General features: G+C 54.7%; 9 protein-coding genes across 9 annotated transcripts; 4 read left to right on the top strand and 5 right to left on the bottom strand.

Annotated features, from left to right (window-relative positions):
- Positions 1-11: 11 nt before the first annotated feature.
- Positions 12-2,731, bottom strand: ASPACDRAFT_36871 (beta-glucosidase H; the record flags this gene model as incomplete). Its single annotated transcript, XM_020200255.1, has 4 exons — positions 12-563; positions 628-1,894; positions 1,943-2,549; positions 2,611-2,731. The coding sequence occupies 4 exons, from the start codon at positions 2,729-2,731 to the stop codon at positions 12-14; spliced, it is 2,547 nt and encodes an 848-aa protein (XP_020051381.1).
- A 388-nt stretch (positions 2,732-3,119) lies between these two features.
- On the top strand, positions 3,120-5,283 carry ASPACDRAFT_127506 (uncharacterized protein). Its single transcript, XM_020197030.1, has 2 exons — positions 3,120-4,678; positions 4,740-5,283. The coding sequence occupies exons 1-2, from the start codon at positions 3,462-3,464 to the stop codon at positions 5,095-5,097; spliced, it is 1,575 nt and encodes a 524-aa protein (XP_020051380.1). The 5' UTR covers positions 3,120-3,461; the 3' UTR covers positions 5,098-5,283.
- Positions 5,284-7,076: 1,793 nt separating this feature from the next.
- ASPACDRAFT_1883692 (putative glycosyl hydrolase) lies at positions 7,077-8,500 on the bottom strand. The gene is made up of 2 exons (XM_020198342.1): positions 7,945-8,500; positions 7,077-7,841 (listed from the first exon to the last, which is right to left on the bottom strand). The coding sequence occupies exons 1-2, from the start codon at positions 8,425-8,427 to the stop codon at positions 7,161-7,163; spliced, it is 1,164 nt and encodes a 387-aa protein (XP_020051379.1). The 5' UTR covers positions 8,428-8,500; the 3' UTR covers positions 7,077-7,160.
- A 2,053-nt stretch (positions 8,501-10,553) lies between these two features.
- ASPACDRAFT_48142 (uncharacterized protein) lies at positions 10,554-11,887 on the bottom strand (the record flags this gene model as incomplete). The annotated part of the gene is made up of 5 exons (XM_020202072.1): positions 10,554-10,928; positions 10,988-11,048; positions 11,146-11,423; positions 11,488-11,796; positions 11,855-11,887. The coding sequence occupies 5 exons, from the start codon at positions 11,885-11,887 to the stop codon at positions 10,554-10,556; spliced, it is 1,056 nt and encodes a 351-aa protein (XP_020051378.1).
- Positions 11,888-12,371: 484 nt separating this feature from the next.
- Positions 12,372-13,710, top strand: ASPACDRAFT_1891956 (amidohydrolase family protein; the record flags this gene model as incomplete). Its single annotated transcript, XM_020198645.1, has 3 exons — positions 12,372-12,873; positions 12,997-13,401; positions 13,686-13,710. The coding sequence occupies exons 1-3, from the start codon at positions 12,428-12,430 to the stop codon at positions 13,708-13,710; spliced, it is 876 nt and encodes a 291-aa protein (XP_020051377.1). The 5' UTR covers positions 12,372-12,427.
- Positions 13,711-14,681: 971 nt separating this feature from the next.
- ASPACDRAFT_48140 (NAD(P)-dependent alcohol dehydrogenase) lies at positions 14,682-15,950 on the bottom strand (the record flags this gene model as incomplete). Its single annotated transcript, XM_020202071.1, has 2 exons — positions 14,682-14,753; positions 14,808-15,950. The coding sequence occupies 2 exons, from the start codon at positions 15,948-15,950 to the stop codon at positions 14,682-14,684; spliced, it is 1,215 nt and encodes a 404-aa protein (XP_020051376.1).
- Positions 15,951-16,267: 317 nt separating this feature from the next.
- On the bottom strand, positions 16,268-17,525 carry ASPACDRAFT_82209 (uncharacterized protein). The gene is made up of 5 exons (XM_020206047.1): positions 17,321-17,525; positions 17,195-17,271; positions 17,064-17,147; positions 16,947-17,015; positions 16,268-16,898 (listed from the first exon to the last, which is right to left on the bottom strand). Exons 1-5 carry the CDS (start codon positions 17,518-17,520, stop codon positions 16,498-16,500), a joined length of 831 nt encoding a protein of 276 aa, XP_020051375.1. The 5' UTR covers positions 17,521-17,525; the 3' UTR covers positions 16,268-16,497.
- Positions 17,526-19,344: 1,819 nt separating this feature from the next.
- Positions 19,345-20,030, top strand: ASPACDRAFT_48138 (terpene synthase family protein; the record flags this gene model as incomplete). The annotated part of the gene is made up of 2 exons (XM_020202070.1): positions 19,345-19,711; positions 19,768-20,030. The coding sequence occupies 2 exons, from the start codon at positions 19,345-19,347 to the stop codon at positions 20,028-20,030; spliced, it is 630 nt and encodes a 209-aa protein (XP_020051374.1).
- Positions 20,031-20,435: 405 nt separating this feature from the next.
- Positions 20,436-21,566, top strand: ASPACDRAFT_48137 (uncharacterized protein; the record flags this gene model as incomplete). Its single annotated transcript, XM_020202069.1, has 1 exon — positions 20,436-21,566. One exon carries the CDS (start codon positions 20,436-20,438, stop codon positions 21,564-21,566), a length of 1,131 nt encoding a protein of 376 aa, XP_020051373.1.
- Positions 21,567-22,403: the final 837 nt, after the last annotated feature.

Below are 22,403 nucleotides of genomic sequence, written 5' to 3'. Positions count from 1 at the left end.
AATAGATCTTCTCAAACTCCAGACCAGAATGTCGTCTCTGCCACCTCCACGGAAGCCTCCAGGAAATGTCCACGGCTACTGGTGCCAACCAAAATCCGATATGTACCACTGTGACTACACCAAGCGCTGGCCTTCTCGTCCCAGAAGCTGGTCGCGCGTACCAGATCAAGCGGGATTTTGACTACTTCCTCTGCATTAGGGTCCAAACGGATCTTCCGGAACTCCTTGAGTTCCTTCTGAGGACGCTTGAGTGGAGCTTGTACCGGTGCCACATACACCTGGACCACTTCTGCGCCAGCCTTTGTGCCGGTGTTGCGCACCTTGCAGCGTACATGGACGTTGTTATCCGCATTCCACTCCAGGCACAGGTCTGACAGTGCGAAGGTGGTGTAAGAAAGACCATGTCCGAAAGGAAACAACGGCTCGATCGCCGCTTCGTCATAGAATCTGTATCCGACGTAAACGTCCTCTCCATAAAGGATGCGGCCGCCTTCGGAGCGGAAGTTGAAGTATGTGGGGTTGTCTTTCAGACGGCGGGGGAAGGTCAAAGGAAGTTTACCAGACTGTGTGATAATCTTGTCAGTCGCTGTCCTGAAGATGAAATCCAATGGGATCGCGTGGGCCTACCGGGTTCACATCACCGAAAATGACATCAGCCAGACCATTGCCCGTCTCGTTACCCCCATACCATGCATGCAAAACAGCCTTCGCTTGGTCAATCCATGGCATCTCAACTGGTGTTCCGCTTTGCACCACAACGACTGTGTCGGGATTTGCCTCGAGCACCCGTGAAATCAGTTCGTCAGTGTGAGGTGGTAAGCGCATGCTGGTTCGATCCTCGCCCTCTGATTCCCACTCGGCGCTCAACCCGGCCACGAGGATCACCTGGTCTACACTGGCAGCTAGCTTGACCGCCTGCTCAATTCCTTTTTGAGGGGACAGCTGCTTGCATGCACCGAATCGAAAGCCGCCGTGTCCAAAGTCTACCACGCCGGGGATCTTGAATTTGGCAGTCTTGGCGCATCCCCATTGCACCTGAACTCTGTAGGATCTGCCGGCTACAAGGTCTAGCGTGCCAGTTTCCTCCATTGTGCCGCTTCCGAGGAAGCTGGGCCCCGGTCGCTGTACGTCGGCGTTGTTCACCAGCAGATTTCCGTCCACGTAGAGCTTTCCGGTGCCACGGACGCAGAGACCGAAGTCATACAGTCCAGACTCTTCGGGGATAAAGTCGCCTTCGGCTTCAGCATACCACACTGGTTGCAGTTCGGGATGGTTGTAGTCCAGAAAGAAGACCTGGGCGTCCGTCTCGTGTCTGACTTCTAGTGGCTGCCTGGTGAGAACGGTTGGTGGGTCGTTGAAGATCCTTAGAGTGAAGCCCATTTGGCCATCGCTGGTCTGTAGCCGCTTGCCGAGCAAGGGCAGCATCTGATGACCGTACACGCCTTGCGCAAACTCGACGTCAGCTTGAGCTACACGTTCGATGCCCTCAAACGGTGAAATGGCCTCATAGGGGTTCAGCGCAGCACTACCACCGCCGCAATAGGTCGCAATCTTCGAATTGGGACCGACCACGGCGATCTTCTTGTGTTTGTTCAGCGGCAAAATGCTGTTCTCGTTCTTGAGTAAGACAATTGCCTCTGCCGCGATCTTCCTCAAAAGCTGTCTATCTTCCTCGCGGTTGAGTTGTTGTTCTGGTGCATGCTCAGGGATTCCGGATCTGCTGGCTTTCTGTATAAGCTTTAGAACAGCTTGCACGCGAGCGTCTAACGTGGCCGTGGAGACTTTGTTGGCGGTGATTGCGTGGGTAAGAGCACTGCCACGCCATCTGGAGGGACCCGGCATTTCCAGATCCAGGCCCGCCTGGACGGCTTCGGATGTGCTGTAGGTACCAAACCTGTCTGCCTTTAGTTATGGTTCGCATGGTACGAGGAAGTGAGCTTACCAGTCACTCATCAGCAGCCCGTCCCAGCCCCATTCGCCCCGCAAAATGTCTTGCAGGAGGTTTGGACTCTCGGAGGCGTGGATACCGTTCACTTTGTTGTAGGCCGTCATGATTGCGTCTGGTTTCTCCACCCCGATTGCAAGCATGAAAGGGAGGAGATAAATCTCCCGCATGGCCCGGTCTGTGACAATCGAGTTGACGGCCATGCGCTCGTGCTCCTGGTCGTTACATACAAAGTGCTTGAGGGTGGCACTGATGTTCTTCTGCTGCAGTCCCTTGCAGTAATGGCCAGCCATTATACCCGAGAGAAGAGGGTCTTCGGAGTACGACTCAAACCCTCGTCCGCCCAAGGGCCCTCGTTGGATGTTGATGGTTGGGCCGAGGATGACGTGGGCGCCTTTGGCTCTGGCCTCGTCCGCCAGCAGACCGCCCACCTCCTCCGCTAGATCTCTATCGAATGTGGCTCCTAGAGCGGTTCCGCACGGTAGGCAGGCTGCCGGGACGCTGCCGAAGAAGCGCGTGCCGCGGACGCCGTTCGGGCCATCAGACAGTCGAATCGATGGGATTCCGAGGCGGGGAATGGCGACCGTGTGCCAGAAGTCGTCGCCTGCGAGGATGGTGCGTTAGGACTGCAATTGGCTGGTTTTGTTGCTGGACCTAGGACCTACCTGTCAAGAGTGCGACCTTTTCGTCTAGCGTGAGCTGTTTTAACAGTACTTCCACATCTGCGTTTGCGATCTGGGCGAAGGCGCTGTCCGTCTCGGGGAGAGGTGGTTCAACGAACGGCATGACGACGATTGTTGATCAGGACACAACGACGAAGATTGAAGGAGAAGAAAAATGCTTTGAATTACCTGCGTCGCTGAATGCGAGCGATTATGTATATGTTAGAACCCACCCACAGCGAGAACGACTGACCCCAACATCTTCGCCGACAAGTGACTTGCAGAATGAGCATGGAGGTGGATGCTTAAGCTTTGATTATCCTCCAGACAGTATACTCGAGTACTGAAAGTGTGGCATGATTGGTTGTCAGTGTCATCAACCCGGTGGCTCCATCGACCGCATTTTCGCCTATTTCGCCGTTTCTCCTTTTCTCCGTTTCTCCGCTCCTCCCGCGTGGCCCCGAACCCCAAACCCTCCCCAACAATTTCTCCACGTCTCCTCCCATTTTTACCCCAGGGTATTGCTGCATATCCGGGCGACAAGCCGATGGCCGAGTGTATGGGTTGACGAGCGCACGGATTGGTCTTCTATTGGCTGCTCGTATTGTTTCTCCGCGTTCTCAGCCACAAGGAAAAGATCGGAGTCTGCCACGATGGGAACAGGTTTTACCTCGCTTGCATCATACTCTGCATCCATACGAAAAAGTCTTACCCCAGCTGAGCAAGGCGTGAAATGAATCATCCGATCGGGACAATAGGGATTCTTAGTCGGGATAAAACCTCTGCTTTCCCTCGTTCCTGGTCCAGCGTTTCTTGGTTTTCTTGACCACTTTCTATCTAGAATCTCTGTCAAGATGGGCTCGAGCAAAGAAGACATCAGCGAAAAGCCTACTGCAGGGGATGAGCTTGCTGCAGTCTTGCCAGCTGGCGATCGCCCCTGGTATCGGCAAGGCCATCTCTTGCGCCTCAACCTCATTATTCTCTCTCTGGTTATGTTCTCCTCTGCCAACGGATTTGACGGATCCCTCATGAACGGTCTTGAGGCTCTGGATCAGTGGAAGAGCTTCATGAACAATCCCACGGGTGCCAAGCTGGGGTGGCTGAATGCCATCTACTGGCTAGGCTGTGGTGTCGGATACCCGACGGCCTCGTGGATTGCCAACAAGTACGGACGCAAGCCCGGCGTGTACGTGGGGTATGTCTTTCTCGCTCTCGGCACTGCGTTGCAGACGGCCGCCCCCAACCCCGTGGCTTTCATGCTTGCTCGGCTGTTCCTGGGCTTCGCCTCGGCGATGTTTGGCAACTCGGTCCCCTTGCTGATCAACGAGATCGCCTACCCGACGCACCGTGGCATCCTCAACTCGCTGTTCATGTCCGGATGGTACGTCGGTGGCACGGTCGCCGCATGGGTCGTCTTCGCCTCGCGCACCTACCCCTCATCGTGGTCCTGGCGGCTGCCCTCGGTCCTGCAGGCCCTGGTGCCCGTGGTCGGCCTGCCGGGGTTCCTCTGGGCGCCCGAGAGTCCTCGCTGGCTGTTGTCCGTGGGTCGCGACGAGGAGGCCCGCAAGATCCTGGCCCAGTACCATGCCGCAGGGGACGACTCCTCCCCGCTGGTGAAGTACGAGTTCGAAACCATCCGAGCCACTATCCGCGCGGAGCAGGAAGCCCACAGCAGCGGCAGCTACGTGGAGATGGTGCAAACGCCGGGAAACCGGTGGCGGCTGATGATCTCCGTGAGCCTGGGGTTCTTCGCGCAGTGGTCCGGCAACGGCGTGGTCTCGTACTATCTGTCGTTGATTCTGACCTCCGTGGGCGTGACCCGCGTGCGCGACCAGACGCTGATCTCGGCGTGTCTGCAGATGTGGGATCTGGGCTGTGCCGCGCTGGGCGCGTACCTGATCGACCGACTGGGCCGCCGACCGCTGTTCCTGGCCTCGGCGGGCATCATGCTGGTCAGCTATGTGTTGGTGACTGCGCTGTCAGGCTCGTTCAAGTCGACCGGGGATTCTGCGACGGGGGCCGCCGTCATTCCGTTTCTGTTTATCTTCTTCGCGGGTTACTGCATTGCTTTGTAAGTTTGTCTCCTTCCCACCCTCGACTCCTTCGACATGAACTAACAAATGATGGCGAAGAACCCCCTTTCTGACCGCCTACCCCTGCGAGATCTGGCCGTACCGCCTCCGCTCCCGCGGCCTGACGGTGACGTGGTGCGCCACCATCGTGGCCATGTTTTTCAATACCTTTGTCAACCCCATCGCGCTAGATGCGATCGAGTGGCGCTACTATATTGTGTTCATCGCGGTGCTGGTGGTGTTCGGCGTCACGGCATATTTCTGGTACCCGGAGACCAAGGGGTATTCGCTGGAGGAGATTGCGGTCATCTTCGATGGGCCGGGGGCGGGCTTAAGGGGCGGGGTTGAGGGGGGGAAGGCTGGGCGGAGAGGGACGAGTGGGAAGGGAAAGGACGTTGTGCATGCGGAGGATGTTTAGTGGGTCGTCTTGGGGGTATATAGTATGAATGTATATTGTTCTGATGATTTTTATAGCTTTGATGCCTGGGAGGATGACAGGGAGGGTAGTGCTGTCACTCTGGCATCTACATACCTGGGTAATGTGTTTTTAAGGTTCGAGGCAGTCAACCTTTTGTCTAGGATATATTATTTTGACCCCGCTAGGATCCTATAAATGTTTGTGTAGCCCATCTTATCCAGATTTAAGATGAATGACAGAGTGACATGATCCATATGTGGGCTGGCTATGTAAGCAGCCTGGCTACTTGGTATTTTTTTCCCACCCCACGAAAACACAGGTTGGGTTTGGACCCAACCCATGAGCCTAATAACTGTTCAGATTCTTTTCTAGGAAGTAGTAGTTATTGTTCTTCAGGAACCCTACCCCTACCACGTGACTTGATGGCCCGAAATATATGGTTGGCGAAAGTGCCATTCATTCCCTCTGTTGATCTGTCACTGGCTCTTTCTTAGGGCTATCGACTGACAAATATACACGCTCTCTTGTTCCATTTTTGGTCATTTCTCTATTGTTTTGTTCCCTTCTCTTTTCTCCTCCATCTTTGAGTGCTTCATTCTCTATATCTCATCTTCTCTCTAACTCTCTCTTTCCAATATTTTTTCTCAGCATGTTTTACTAGCGCAGGGCTACGGCCCTGAAGGAGGCCGTGCTGGTTGGTGATTTCACTCCTTCTGGCTTGTGGGAATTCCTGCTCAAAGTCTGTCCTGGGAGTTGCACCAGTCTGGGCATAGATGCCTCCACTTGGCCAGCCTACCCCAGTATCCCGAGATTAACCCAACCTGATGAGACCATGCTGCTCCAATTCGCCTGATATACTGATGTCGATCAGTCATAGGGACAGGGAGCGCTCCTATGGATTCAATCAAGTATAGATAGTAGTCAAGGTTGAGTCGATGCTCAAGGATATGTTATCGAATACCGGGGAAGATCTGTTTATTATCACATGTTGTCGTTAGACGTTTCACCCCTATGTCATATAGGAATTATGCACTGTGTTCTGTTTCTCTGGGTTAGAGATTCTCTCCTATCTCGAGTTCGCTTTGTAATGACGGGTGTGTGTACCTCGGTTTCTGTGTCAGATGTCTGGAGATAATATCAACCGGTGCGCCGGTATCTAGCAAGGCCGGTACAACAAGTCCTTCTACTGCGACTTTCATGCGTGCTGTGCGGCCCGTGTATACCGTGTTGTTTCCGCACACAGTACACGCAGGCTTAGATCTGAGGTTGAGGCTGCTTTTTTATAGCTACTTAGGGCTTTGGTTCCGTGTCTCGTAAACCTGGGCGCTCGAACTGAGGTACCAAGAACACTTCATACATGGGATCTGGTACTCTTATACGTTCATACGTTCACGGACGGTGATGTGTTCGACTTTCTAATCAAGGATCCTATCAAGGAGGACTTGCATATTGGTGGTGCCTTTTACTTCTCTAGCTAACTTGATTGATGATGGCTTTTCCCCCTTGTTAGACAGCTGGATATTTTATTATGTGCTTCTTCTTCGTATACCATCGGTTTTGATGTTTTGGCGATCGGTAATTCCTTGGCGGTCCGTCTAGTATAGCCTGTAGTACAGATATACGCTACATGCCAGTTTGTGCTTATCATTTTTCTTAGTCAGGACTTTTCAGAATCCTGGCTTTCCTCTCTTCTACTTTCTTCCTCATATCTCTATAGCTGCGCGTTACGTGCTACTACAATTGCCAGAGACTTCATCCTAACATTCTCCGATCGAGGGAGATCATTGATGATCCCGGGGTTCAGGGCGGCCCCGCTATCAGGTTCCACCGGCAGTGGGTCGCGATCGCGCCGTATATCAGGCTATTGGGGATGTAGATGTACACGAAGGAGACATCGACAGGTACTGAAGCTAAGCATTCCCGGTGTGTAGTATAATGCCGAATCACGTATGCTTTTATGCAAGTATATACAAAACACTCCCAAATCTAACATCCGACGTCTATTCTAATCTATAAATGCAACCCAGATGCACCAACTAAGCCCACCAGCCCACCAGGGGCGTCTACCAAATCGCCGCGACCAGCGCATCCAGCGCCGAACTCTGCGTCGAGGCGTTGACCGTGGCCGCATCGACGGGCCCCGACCAATCGATCCCGAACCCCGTAGCGTCAGTGCGATCATTCGCCCACAGACTCGCCGCCGACGCATTGATCACCCGGGCGTAGGTCTCATTCGGCGCGACGCCCTGCAACACCTTGAGGTTGCGGATGAAGATCCCCTTGAACTGCGTCTCGTTCGAGTCACAGGCGTCCGGCTCGCACGATTCATGGATGACGTCGTCCTCGTCGGCGAGCGCGGCGATCGCCCCCTGCGCGATCTTGCCCGCAGCAGTCAGGTACGTGGAGTTGGAGGCGTGGCTGCCCGTGGCGCGGTGCAGCTCCACCAGTCCCCCCAGGATGACGCCCTGGTTGTACGACCACACGGTCATTCCGTTGTTGGTGCACGCCCCCGTCAGCCCGTCGTTGATGGTGTGGTTAGCGTTGATGAGGCCGCTGCTCTCAAACCACGCCCATTGCCGCTTCGCCCAGTCCAGGTAGTACTCGCGGCTGCTGTTGGTCGCGACGCGGTTGGCGAGTGAGGCGCCCAGCGCCAGGAAGAGCTCGTTGCTGATCGCGCCGACGTACACGTGCGTGTAGTCCGAGTCGAGACCGCCGTTGCCGCAGAGGGAGGGCCAAGCGCGGCTCTATCGTTTCCATTAGCATGCATTCCGACACAACACAGCCCTAACTCAAATCGAAGGGGGAATGACACCCTGTAGTGGAATGAACGGGGGATAGAGAACGTACAAGATGGTAAAATACCCCCTCCGCGAGATCGAGATAATCCGTCACCCCCGTCACATCATACGCGGCCACCCAGGCCATCCCCCACCACATGTCGTCGTCGTAGCTCCCGTCCAGCCACAGCGAGGCGTTGGCGGCCCCCGTAGGCTGGCCCGAGATGGTGTACGCGGTGCCGTTGGCGGCGGTGTAGTCGGCGTCGATCCCGCGCGCCGGGTACGGGTTCGTGTTCGTGGCCACCCGGAAGGTGTTCTCGAACACCCCGGTGGCGGTGTCGTTGACAGTGCTGTTCTTGAGGGACAAATTCGCCAGCGTGGTTAGGCAGTTGGCGCCATTCCACCAGCCGCAGGTGTTCCAGATCCCGGTCGTGGGGTTGTAGTAGGTCTGGAGGGTGTTGAGCGCGGTCACGGCGCGGGTCATGGCCGTGTAGTTTGTCGCAGAAGTGCCGCTGGCGAGGGCGAGGGCCAGGGCTAGTGTTGTGGTGTGCATTTTGGGGGTGTAGAGAGGGTTAAAGGGGAGGAGTAGGAGTGGGAGTAGGAGGAGTCAGGAAAGAGGGGAGGGGAAGATGCGTGAGAAACTGCATGGTATTTCTCGGGCAGATCACTCTTTATCTACCAATTGAGACAGACAGGAAAAGCAAGATCAATCACATCGCTGTCTCCACTGCAGAAAAAAAATTCTACATATGCAGACTCCAAAATCCAAGATCCAAGATCCAAAGATCACATTGACGGATCACATCCCCCATCCACGGTCTGTCCTGCAAGGAGGGCTGAAAAACCCGCGACCCGCCACACCGGACTGATAAGATAGGCCGGTTTTACCGGGCTACGTAGGGAGATGCGTAGGTGTGCAGGCGCTTGGCAGGCACTGCAAACCCTGTTCCTTGTTCCTTGCATTAGCAGCTGCATTAGTGGTGGCTGGGGCCTGGATCCTAGCCAGGCACATCCGCCGAACTTTTGGTGCCTGGTCTGGTTCTGTGGTTCGTCGATTTTTTTTTTGCTGGTCGACCAGTTCGCTGTCGTTCGTGCCTATCCGCCCTGGATCGACTCATGGGTCGCTGAACTCTGTCCGGACTGGTTTTTGGTCTCGGGAGGGAGAACGTGTTTGGTTCCGCGAGGGAAGAAGTTTTCTGCTGACTTTCGTCCACAGAGGCTTTGTCTTTGGGAGCCAATCATGGCCGGAGATGCTGCGTGGCTGGAATTTTGGGATTTGACGGATGGATAGAGGCATTGGGTGTTGATTGTTGGGATTTGAGAGCCAAAGTGACTTCATCTGTCATGTTGCCAGTTGGACTGCCATGAAACATCAGATTCCGGGGGCGGGGAATTCAGGGTTACTACTAGTTGTCTTGGTCGCATTCTTAATTGCGTAGCGCTGCTGGGGCCCTAACTTGACAATTGGGGCCGATCGCGGAGCGGAGTTTACCCGGCTGACTCAGCGGATCACCGCTCTGTCTCCACTCGGCAATTGTTGGACTGGCCCCATCGACGGACTCCGGTACTCTTACTCTTACTCGTACACATGTAGAAAAATTCGACCTTGCTCGAACGGCAGACAAACCGGGACCTCTTTTCAGATAGGCAATGTGGGGTGTATCTCCCGTGGAACTGTCTTAGTTGCTTGAGGTCACGCAGTAACGTGACCTCTGCCCTAAGAATGTCTTAGCCTGCCGAGGCAAGGCGGCTCCATCTCCAGCTCTCCTAATCTGTCGCCGACCGAGCGCCGACTTTCAGCCAACCGCCAGCCATCCGACTTCCCGGTCTCAGCGCTGTCGCCTCAGAGGGGATCAGTGCTGAAGGACAGGCGAGGTAGGAGGCCGACTACCTTAGTATATGTTCCACATCTTTTACATGGTATATGATCCTGCCACCTTTCGTAAGTGCCACTGCGTGCATCCGATCTCGACCCCTTGGCGCGGCGATCGCTGTCAATGGAGAGGGATGGATCACGATACAGCTGAGACAGGACCGATCTGGGCCGTAAGGATCAACTGAGAGCCCACAAAGGGTAGACTTGGTCAGTAAGGTGATTCTCTGCCTGTGAGTCTCGATAAGGAATCTTGCACGGTGGGGACTGGGGAGGGATCACTTCGGAGCGGGTGGCTGACCGGGAAAGCCCTAATCCCCGTCCACCGTCGATCTCCCCAGTTCAACTGAATAACACCACCATGGATGACTGGCAGAGGTTTCTCGACAGAAAGATAATGACAAGTAGTGTTTCGATGACTGTCTGTCATCCAACAAGCAAAGAACGATGGTCTGTCGCGACTAACTCAACGGCACTGAGGAGCACGACTCCATGCATGTCGGAGTCACCCAAACTCTCCCGGGATCCCTGCAAGGGATGATAAGCTGCATGGCGTCGTCCAACCAGAGACCATTCCCCTCGCCGTCTGCCCCTCATTCACCTATTCTGTTCCAGACGCTTCATTCTCTCTGACCGACTATTCGATGATTCATCCATAATTCATCGACGATACGAATGGATACGGAGGTGCAGACACATCCGGATCTGACCATGTCCGCTTCCGAGCTTGAGCACACCTACCATTCTCCATACAAGCCCCCAAGACCTTCAACCCTCAACCAGAATCTAGCTCGAGAATGACATATCTACGCTCCTGCGAGAGACACTGCTCCACCAGACGACCCCCGCACAATACTAGCACTCGAACCATAATCCCCATCCCTCCCCTTCCCCGTCAACCGGACCAGCGAGATATCCCCGTGGAACGGCCCAGCCAACCTCCTCTGGCCCGCTGCCCCCGACTCACGAGAATAGCTCCGCCCCACCGACGACAACACCCCCGGTGCCAGCTGGTCCAACATCGGCCTCAGACTCGGAATACTCGCCGCCACGATCCCGAGCGCCAGCTCCACCCCGGACCAGATCGAGACGTCCACGCTGTGCCAGCTCTGGTCGACGCCCTGGTACAGCCGAACGATGTAGACCATCCGCGCGATGCTGGCAATACACGCGCTACCCTTCTTAGTGTCATGGTAAGGTAAGGTAAGGTAAGGTGAGACGAGGTGACCGGGATACGCACAATGCTCCGAGAGAAAGCAGCGCCGTCAAGACGAGTCTCTTCCTGCGACTGGCTTGGAGACCTGATGAACGGGTCAGACACTCCAAGTATCTCCGGGGGGGAACACTTTGGGGCAAGGAAAACCTAGAATCGTTGGAACCGGGAGCATAAGCACCCACAAATCGGTGAGCAGGTACAGCGCCGCCGTCGCGGACCAGAAGACCACGGCGTCGAGGCACGCGGCGTGCGCGTACTTCTGGGTGTTGTAGACGGTGTCGAGCGGGGAGCATTGGAAGATCGTGGCGAGGAAGATCGCGGTGGTCATGGCGGTGATTGAGCCGATGGTGGCGATGGTTGTGCCGCGCAGCGTCGGGAAGAGGCGTAGGTAGAGTAGGGAGATCGAGATTTTAATGCTTCCGCTGGCGAGGACGTAGATTATGTGCGTGATGAAGCGGAGCTGTGGGTTTTAGTCTGATGATGAGTTGCTTGGGAAAGTGGCTGGGAAGGGAGTGGGGGCATACTCTGGCTGCGGGCACGGCGTCGCTGGGGTTGAGGGCCCAGGTGTGTTTTCCGGTGCCGTGGGTGACGCCTGGGTCGTGAGCTGATGCTGCGACTGTGTTTGAAAGGGAAGAGGGGTATGGTACTGCACCTAGTCCCGAGACGACCACGTTTAGAATTGCGAGAATGGTCGCAGCGACGATCATTGCATCGTCCAAGCCGGGTTTCTTGAGGATGAAAGCACGGGCGATGATGCGGAGGATCACGACGATCGTGGCGATGGCAGTGAAGGTGGCGTTGATGATAACCAGGGACGGTCCTCGGTCGGCGTCCTGACCTTCTGTTAGTATTAGGTCGCTCATCCAAGCTTGGACGGAGTCATGTAGTCACCTCGCTGGATCGTTCGCACATGGAGACGGCCATCGGTGCAAGTCGTTGGGGATTGTGGATGTTCATCGTCTCTGCGGGTTAGTAGGTTGGGGAAAGGGAACCTCTTATATCACCACCACACTTTAATTGGGGAATAGGTAGTATGCGATCGAACAAAGAATGACCAGGTTTAGATATTGCCAGTTTCTTTGTCTTGGATAGTGTCTACCGGATGCAGGTTAGTGCTGACAGGATTTCATCCATGTCTAAGGATGGCATGGGCTGATAATGCAGCTACTAGATAGCTCTAAACGCACACTAGTCCGTAGCCCCGACACTAGTCCAAGCTAATTAAGCTGGCAATGCAACGGAGGCTTTTAGTAATGCTCTCCCGGTCGTTTTAGCTTGTGTGGAGTATAGTACCATACTATCATCCGTAGGGCTCCGGCGCATCACCGGTTTCCACCGGAACAAGAATAATCAATTAGCTAGCGAGAGACTAGTTATCGCATACGCGTCTCTATATGAAGCACTTCCCCCGTTCTTTCGTCCTGAAATCCCCTTCCCCAATTCTGTTCTCTTCCAAATCAACTAATGATGCTCTCCCTCCTCCAATCCATCGTGCTGGGCCTGGCCACCACAACCCTCATTCACGCCCACAGCCACAGCACTCTCGGGGCCGACTATATCATCGACGTGCATTCCCACGTCATCCCGCCCGTCTGGAAGCAAGCCCTGATCTCCGCTGGGTATCCCCTCAAGAATGGCACCTTATATGTAGACGACTTCCCCGTCCCCGACTGGACCCTGGACTCCCACCTCTCGACCATGGACGCACGAGGCATCAACTTCTCGACCGTCAGCGTCACAGCCCCGGGCATTGCCTTCCTGCGCCATGACGCCCCCGCCGCCAGCCAGCTCGCCCGACGCATCAACCTGCAAATGCACAATTGGACGCAAACGCACCCAACCAGACTGGGGGCCCTGTGCCTCCTACCTTTGCCGCATATCAACGAATCCCTCGCCGAACTCGAGCTACAGTACACCTCCAACACCCCCTCCTTTGTAAAAAGCTGACCAACGAAGTTCTGCCTCGACAACCTCAACTTCCCCGGCGTCGGCCTCTACACCAACTTCAACGGCACCATCTACCTCGGCGACAGCAGTCTCGACCCGATCTTCGCAGCCCTCAGCGCCCGCAACGCCACCGCCTTCGTCCACCCGGCGGCGCCCGCCTGCACCGCCGTCGCGCTGGGCTACCCCCTCCCGCTAACCGAATACCCCTTCGACACCGTGCGCGCCATGGAGAACCTGCTGCTGACCGGCCAGCGCGCCCGCTTCCCCACGGTGAACCTGATCTTCGCGCACGGCGGTGGCGCAATGCCCTACCTCGCCACGCGGATCGCCGGTCTCGCCTCGATGGAGTTCATGGGCGGGCTGAGCGTGGCTGACTCGGTCGCCCAGCTGGCCGGGTATTACTTCGAGACGGCGTCGGCAACGTCCGCGGTGCAGCTGGCTGCGCTGAAGAGTTTTCTGGGGACAGGAGAGGATCTTGACGGGGACGGATTGTATGTTCTCTTTCTTTGTTTCTCTTTTGTTGATTTTTGGTGTTGGTGGGAACTGTTGTGCTGATAAGGTTGCAGATCCGTATGTCCCGGGTGCTCAGATCGCGGCGACGTTGCCGACGATTCAGACGAATGGCGGGTTTAATACTTCCGAAATGGTGGGGATTCATGCCGGGAATGCGTTGCGGTTGTTTCCGAGGGTGGCGGCTGTGTTGCGGGGGTTGTGATTTTTTTTGGCGTGGTGCGGTGGTTATGTGGCTTGGGTGGATGTGCTTATAGTGGTGTAGTCTTTTGTTATGGATTGGATCTTGAAAGCTGGTTCAATGGTTAGTGGGAGCTCTCGCCTCTGATGCTTCTTCGCGGATTGCTTTGGGAGACGGGCAATCGTCGGGCATCAATCTAGGATAATTGTGTCGATTGCGTACCCGCAACCGGTTTACAATCGTGTGGAACACATGCATAGAAGGAAATGAATGGATGGTACTGGGATATTTGGATCAATCTGAGATCCAGGAATGCTTCCAGCTGGAGTCAGAAGCTACTCGCCCCATCAATCTAGGGCTGGGGCGGCATTGCTCCCGCGGTTGGCTAAAACTCCACCACAACACCGGACCCTCCACTCACCTTGGCCAACTGGGTGCGCATTAAAGCTTGGCTAACGGCAGGCCACCTAGTACTCTATCCCGGTGAGCGGCTCCGAGGTTTTGCGCAAGTGCGGACAGGATTGGGTATAGAGTGATTCCCGGGGAGTGTAATGCTTAATTTATCCAGGGTCGTGTGCACTAGCATTCCCTTTTCGCAGTGTTGGGAGAGGTGCTTTTATGTAAATTTATGACGCGAGAGATACGGGAAAGAAGGTCTCTCTTCCGTGTTTCTCACCTCCTGTCTACCTCCCGGGCCGGGTTAGAGCCTGTCTGGTATGTTGCAACTTATGTTCTCAGAGGGGGTCTTGGGGTCCCCTCTCCTCCCGGATAGTATCTATCAAATCTTGGTTCGTGTCAGGGAATATTGATGAGGGTGGATTGGTAGATTGCTCGCAGCTGTGAGCTACAGGACTACACGGGCTGTAGCAAGATCATCCTCGTATTTGCTGCTGTAGTCTGTCATCGGGCATTCGTCCCACGATTGCGAACAGTGTTGAGTTCGACTGGCTGTTCAATTTGAGAGCACCCCTCTTCCACCCATCGAATCACCATCACGCTCAATCAACCAAATATATGTGGAATAACATCTAAACAAACAGCCAGAACGTGTCAGGAGGTCTCGCAAAGCACTAGCATAAATCACGCAGCCTCACTTCCCACCCTCACAACAACCTTCCCCCTGGCCCGCTTACTCTCCATCCTCTCATATGCCTACATCAACAGTCAGCACATCTTCCCCATCCTCCCCCAAGCAAGAAAACATACCTTGGGCACCTCCCCCCACGCCCACACCGAATCCACCACCACCCGCACCACCCCCCGCTCCACCAACCCCATCACCCGCCCCATATCCTCCGCCCGCGGCCGCCCACTATAAAATCGATACTCCCGGGGAACACCCCCGAGCACAACCGGCCAAAACCGCAGCGCCACCTGCTCCCACGCCCACGCGATCTGCCCCCAAAACCCGGGGGTGGCTTTCATCTGTCCCAGATTGATGAAGGGTTTGCCCTCGGCTAGGTACGCTGCGCAGTGGTGGTAGAGGGTGGCGTCGCCGATGCAGTCAATTATCGCGTCGAAGGGACGGGTTCCTGCGGAAGAGGGAGAGGAGGAGTGGTGGGCGAGGAGATACTCGTGCAGCGGGTCGTGCGCGACGTAGTCGACGACCTCGTCGACGCCGAGCGAGGTGAGCAGCGAGGTGTTGCGCGATGAGCATGTCGCGACAATCGTGCCGGTTGGGCCGAGGATGTGCCGTGCAATTTGAATCATGAGCATGCCGAGGCTTGTGCTGCCCCCGTTCACGAGCAGTTTGTCCCCTGCTATTAGTCGGGTGAGGTCGAGGGTCTGGATGGCGGTGCTGCCGCAGGCGGTTAGGCCGGATGCTTCCAAAGGTGATAGTGGTTCTGGTTGCGGTGCAGGTGGAGGTGAAGGGGGAGTCGTGGATTGGGTTTGTGACTGAGCGGAGGGTGAGGGCTGAAGGGGAAGGGGGCAACTGGTCAGCGCGATAATCTGGCTGGCTGGCGCGACCAACCGCTCGGCGAGCGCGCCCTTCCCTGTTCCGAAGACTTCCAGCTCGGAGACGCAGCCTGCGACTCGGGTGGAGAGGCCTAGTTCGGGTCGGGTGGTGGGCACCTGCGACCCCGTGGCGAGGATGCGTCCGCTGAACTCAAATTCGGGGACAGCGATGCGGCGCCGGAAGGGGAGGCCGAGGGAGAAGGGCTGCGGGGGGAGGGCGCGCATCATGGTCGTGCAGATCGCGTTCAGCGAGACGTAGTCTACTTCGATGAGGAGGTCATCGGCGCCGAGGGAGGAGGGCGTCGGCGCGGGGAAGGCGGTCGTTGGTCTCAGGATGTGTGAGGGCAGGCCTGACTGGGTGTAGACCCATGCGCGCATGGTGGCGGAAGTCATTCTTGGAGGTGAGTAGGAGTTTGATGGTGGATGGAGTGGTGTTGGATTATTTGAGGGCGAGGGGAAGATGGGATGTCTGATCGGGGAGTGCAATGCCGAACTCCGCTCGGCGCTAAGCTGCTGCAGCAGGGCTATGACAAAAGGTCCCTGCTCGAGTAAACACTAGCTGGGGCTGTTTGGGTGTTTTTGTCTGTGGGTGGTACTCCTTTTTCTTGTGAACAGGCTTGTTCTGATCCCGATTGAACCCCAAACTCGCCGAATGTCACCGAAGGAAGGGTAAACTCGCCGGATGCGCATCTACCTTCGCTGAATCGTCTCGGAAACCAGGATCGGTTTGCGGTCTGTGCACAAGCTAAAATAGCTAAGCTTTTTACCTTTCACCATCACCCCACATTCGTCGATAGACGTTTACAGTTTGATCTAGACCTTCCACAAGCCTACTTCTATAAAATGCTTATCAGCGCGCATGATGCACATCCCCATGATCGCAACCTGAATGATCAAGAACTTCAAGGCTTGAAGTAGCATAGCTAGTCCAGACAGCCAGCTAAGGCAGAACATACCCCCCGTCAATCAGCAAATCACTCCCCGTCATATACGTCGACGCATCGCTCGCCAGATACAGATACAACCCCTTGATCTCCTTCACGTTCCCCTGACGGCCCAGCACCGCCATCCGGTACGCCTCCTGCAGGCAGTCCTCCCCAGCGCCCATCTTCGTATCGAAGAACCCCGGCGACACGATGTTGACCCGCGCGAAGTCCCGCCACTCGCGGGCCAGCGACTTGCCAAAGTGCGTGACAAACGCTTTGGTCGCGTTGTACACCGGCTGGTCTACTGGCACGTTGACGATATGTGCGCTCATGCTGGAGGTAATGATCAGGTTGCCAAACCCTTGGTGCTTGAAGATGTCACCGACAAATTTGGAGCAGTAGACCACTCCGTCCACTGCGAGAGTCAGTTCCTGATGAATGTGCTTGAAGGAAAGTGACGCACCGTTCACGGACATCTGCTTCTTGTACTCGTCCAGCGTCTGCTCGAGAATAGGCTTGGAAATTGCCATGCCTGAAGACTGTCAGCTGGTTGTCTCAATGTTTGGGTTCGAAGTCATACCCGCATTGGCGACGAAGACGTCGATCTTTCCAAAGTCACGAATCACATCCGTCAACGCGGCCTGGATTTTCTCCGGGTCAGACACTACCACCGGTCAGTCTTGATCCTCAGTACACGTCAACGAAACCGACCATCGACTTTGTATGCGACCGCCTTGACCCCGTGGTCTCGCGCCAGAACCTCGGCTTTTTCGACAGCGGCGTTATTGCTAAGACAAAGATGAGAAGCATATCAACAGTCCTGGAAAGCAAACTCACGAGTTATACCACAACGCAACATGTCCCCTGGCCTCGGCCATCGCTTCCGCCACCGCATACCCGATCCCATCGGCGGCGCCCGTCACAATGACCACCTTCCCCGCCATCTGGAACTGCTCGAGCACGTTGTTGGGGGTCCCCGGGAATGGACGCGGAAAGCCCTCCCGGGGTTGATTGCTGTCTGCCACGGTCATGGACATTGTGCGTGTGCGTGAGTTATGTGGTGGTTTTGCGGTCGGAGGGGTGCTGGATGTGTCGTCATATTTATGCGGGGTGCCGCCGGACATGCTCCGACTCGAGGATCGGGTAAATCAGCGTCGGCTAATTGTCGCGCCCGGGCCGCCGTACTCCGGTCGCTTGCGCGTGGGATGTTGGGTTTTCATTGTAGAACGTGGATGGTTTTGGATCGGTGGGAAGTGATTGAGAAGGTCAGTAGGGATTATCACGAGGGTGCTATTGTGCGCTCGATTTATGGCATTGTCGATCAGCAGTGGTGAGGACCAATGTCCTGGGTTCCTAGCAAAATATAGAGAATGAGATGTCAGGTGAGACAGGGCATCAAGGAAGGATCTCATACGATAAAAGAGAAATCTGAAGGTGCATGAGACCGACAGTATCAGAAAAGCGGCCGTTGAAGCGAAATTGGGCCCTTGGTAATAAGTGGTGTCAAGTTTGTTGAAGGTCCTCGAAGACTGATGGCAGTGACCTTGGAAGTATTGCACTGGAAGGCAGATGACACGGGCTGAAATGATGCCGGATGCTTGTTGACGTTGGGTCGACTTGATGACAGAGTTCCTTGCAGTGCAGGTCGTGTTTCGCTATACCAGTTAACCAGTGGGGGAGACTCCGATTGGACGGTCGCAAACTATGAACAAGGCCGCTAACCCAGGATACTCACCATAACCTGTCGACAGGGAGAACAAAGTTCCTGTAGTGGGTAAGAGATCGTGTAGGGAACTGCCAAGATCGTTCCAAGGATAAGCACCCGCGCAACAAAACAGCCAGAACCTCACGTCACCGAATGACCGGAGTCATGACCCCCAGATCGCCAGGTTTTGCTGCAAGAAGATGTCATTGCGGGATTTAAGTTGTCGTGGAGTGGTTCGGGGGGAGCCCTGGGCCTGGTTCAGGGTTCAGTGGCCGCCTCATCCATGTGTAGTGTATCGGCAAGGGGCCGGCCAGAAACTCTATCCCATGTGATAGGCTTCTCCCAATCTTGGAAATGTTGGCCAGTGCTCTTGTCATGCCTTGTCAGTTGCACGAACGCGGCCAAAGAATGCTACCACTGGTCGAGGAAAGAGTGTATAAAACAAGCGACTTGCATTGGCATGTTTGTTGCAACGTTCAGGTAGGAAAGAGTCGAAGAGTCTGAACGGCGAGCTCCACCTAGTTGCTATGTTCTATAAAGTCAGCCCCAATCTCTGGTGAGCCGCTTCGACATCGTCGCAATTTCTGCATACTGACGTTATGGCTGCGGAAGATCAAAGTTTGCGATGGCCTGCTTACTATCCATCCACGACTAATGTTCGAGACCCTCACCCGTCCTTCACCAGGTTGATGTGTGACCGGATCATGGACGAGGTCCTCGCTGTTCTCCCAAGCGTAGACGAGAGCAAAGCATCACGCATCCGAGCGATGCGCTTGCCCGCGCTTGTAGCCTTCATGGTTCCGCATTCCACCAGCCATGACCGACTGGCCATACTTTGCAAATGGCTGACTTGTTTGCTGCTCTTCGGAAACCTCTTCGAATATCCTTGGTTCAGCCGGGGAGAGGCATTGCACTTGGGACGAGGACTTGACAGCTTACCGCGTGACTTGAGACTTCTTGCCACTGAAGGATCGCTATCCAGTGACAAGAATACTCAACCACAATATGTGCAATATATGCGGGGAGTCTTCGCTGAAATGCTCCGTCTCAGCCCGAGGAAGGAACAATTCCTTCGTGCGGCTAACTACTTAGAAAGGTGAGCCCTTCTCTTGGCTATAGCCCCGCGGTGCTGAACAGCGACAGAGCAAACACGGCCATGCACGCAAGAAAGCACGGCCCAAGCAAGGCCTGCTCAGACGACTTGGAGCAATGGAAGCGATATCGCGTTGATAGCACGGGCATGTTCATGTTGTTCCACTGGATGGAGTTTGCGCTGGATCTTCACATCCCCGATAGCGTCTGGGATGATCCGACCGTGCAACTCCTCATGGACGAGGCTTCTCTTCAGATTGGCGTCGTCCATGACTTGTACTCTCTGCCCAAGCATATACTCATGAACGACTGTCGAGTAGACACCGAAAGCATGAATTGTGTGGCGTGGCTTATGCGGGGCACGGGCGAGAGTCTGCAGGAGGCCGTCGATCGGTGCTGGGACTACATCCACCATCTAGATGATTCGGTTGGTCAGTTATACTCAAGGTTTATGGAAAGGAAGGATAGTTGACACCATACCGTCTAGTTCACGCTGCGATAGTGGTAAAGAGCCGGTTCAGGCAGGACAAGGCAATCTCCCAAATCGTGGACGCGATTGTTTATTCCCTCCAAGGGTCGTGGGCCTATGGAATCAGGTCTTCGCAGTACTGGTTCAAGTTGCTGCACGTTTGTCAGCCTGCGCTGCAATCTGAAAAATTCACAGTCGCAGCCTCCGATGAAAAGCAACAGCCTCTTGTCGTAAGTAATGAGGTGGATGACAAGGGAGACTCAGCAAGAACCGGGTGTTGAGCTATCTTGATGTCTGGTTTGTCGTGGCTGAGGCATAAAGCCTACACAGGCATGGATAGAACTTGAGGGACACAACAAGAGTTTGTATGGCAGTTGTTTGGTGTTGTGTGGGAAGCGAAACATTCACTGGGGATCCAAAGGATGTGTTGATGGGATCATGTGACAGGGACTTCTTTGGTCGTTTCAAGTAGAACTTACGGCTCTCTTCCTTCACAAAACACTCCATTCACTCCGACTCAAATTGTCCTGCGGTCAAGCAACTCTGTCATCGTCCTCTTTCTTTTTCTTCTTCCCTTCCTTACTCTCCCTAATCCTTCTTCCATAACACTCTTTCGACCAACCACCACCACAACCCATCCTCAGATTCCATCCTCCTTCCAGCAACATTTATCAACAACCTCACTCATGGCTAAAGGCTGTCAAGCCAGCAGGCCACCCAAGGCCAAAGACGAAGGTCGCGTCGACGACGGAGCTCAACACGGAGTGACCCACGAAGCAAAGCACGACACTCAGTCCGGCTCAAATACTCCTGCCGTTCCTACAACAGATCTTGAGGATGATGACATGGATCTCGACGCTGACAATGGACTGAGAAAGGTGGAGGACAAAACAAGGCACCAACCAAAGCATGAAGCACAAGCTGAGGCGGTCCCTGAGATACGAGTCGATGCTGAACAGCGACCAGACCCAGAGACCAACCCAGACGAGGACTCGGATATTGAAGAGCTTCCCTGGAAGGCACCTCAAGCCCGGCCTATCCTCAGATTCCCACAGTGGCCCGAGGGTGCTACAGAAGAGGAGCCAAAGCAGTACAACGAGAGGAGGAGGAGGGAGGCAAGCGAGAAAGCGAAACGTAAATCAGACAAGCACAAGCAAGGCAGTGCACACCGCGCGTTTGACGTTTCAAAGGAACGCGCAGCTGTCAACACTGAAATCAAGGCCCTGTTAACCCAGACCCAAGACGATATGATCGAGATCGATCACCCAGGTTGCATTCAGGAAAGCCTCATCACAGCAGGTCTCTCTCAACTGGGCGCTGTACCATCCATACCTCAATTCTGGGGAAATCACCCGGTCAAGCTCGCTCTGCTCAAGCCCCTTGCAAACAGTGGGACTCTCGCTGACTGTACCAATCACAAAACCGACTTCTGCGCGGATCATAGCGAGGCCGGCCAGATGTGTCTGGATATTTATTGTTTGGGCAGAGCCTGGAGACAGGAGCTGCTGAAGGCCCCACCCATGTCATTTGTGATCTTCGACCTCACGATCCCGGTCATCAAGTACCAGGAAAAGGGCAAGGCGAGGGCCAAGGACGCTGACGAGACCGAACCGCAGCTGGCCTGGGGACACCGCGAGAGGCCCTGTCTCGCTGTCTCGATGCGCGAGGTCATTCACATTGCGACTACCATCGCCACTACGATGAAGATCCGCGGCAAGAATTCCACGCGTTTTGCTGTGACATACGACCCGGCACAGCTTATTCGTCTGGACGAGATGATTGAGTTGAAGGAGAAGCTGCGTGCGCTGAGTCGTTGATTGCTGGCGTTCTCTTGCAGTCTACCCACTCGCAATCGTCGTCCGCATCTATTATTACGATCTACGAAAGATGAGGTTTCTGTTCATAAGAATCTTGGTACAAGTTGAGCGTCGACGATGGCTTTTCATTTGTTCGCTGTCGACCTGGGTGTATTTACGGAAACATAATTTAGTAGATTGTTCTCTTGCTAGTCGCTCATGTTATCGATCCCAGTAATATCTTGACAAATTCTATCTCAACTCTATAACCTTAAGCTCGTGTAGATTTGTGACGCCGGAAGTCCGGTATCTGTCGTAACTATATCTCTGGGGCATCCCCCGTTTGAATCTTGTCGCATCAAGCCTCAATCTCAAGCTACCCGGTCCAGTCGCTGTGAATTGGTCATATAACAGCTTTGTGAGATGCTCCTCTATTCTGTGATCATATTTTCCAAGTGAAATTCCATGACTGCAAGCCTGGACTCCTGGCCTGGAGTATTGGTATGATGTGCACGTGATCACTGGTTCTGCCCCCTCGGATAAAGAGGCGCGTGAGCCAGAATAGGAAGGTGGCGTCCACCCCCCGGCTCAGCTGTGTTAACTTATATCTCATCAACACAACGTTCTTTTCTCTTTTCCTTCCTATGGTCTGCCTTCAACTGAGATATGCTGTAGAGTTCAGCACGTTGTCAAAGTGTAGAAGCTTCGATTTCAGACAAGCCATTGATCATTCAATCTATCTTTGCTGACTGCTTGAGTCTATATTCTATCAAACCTGTGAACTATCTATTACCATCGATCCAGCGTCACCGTTGCCAGCCATCCTGCAGAGGTGATCTCCTCTCTATCTACCTCTCC

The sequence above is a fragment of the Aspergillus aculeatus genome, assembly GCF_001890905.1.
Source record: "Aspergillus aculeatus ATCC 16872 unplaced genomic scaffold ASPACscaffold_22, whole genome shotgun sequence".
Taxonomy (NCBI): domain Eukaryota; kingdom Fungi; phylum Ascomycota; class Eurotiomycetes; order Eurotiales; family Aspergillaceae; genus Aspergillus; species Aspergillus aculeatus.
The sequence above is the reverse complement of the archived record's forward strand: the minus strand, read 5'-3'. Positions and strand labels throughout refer to the sequence as shown.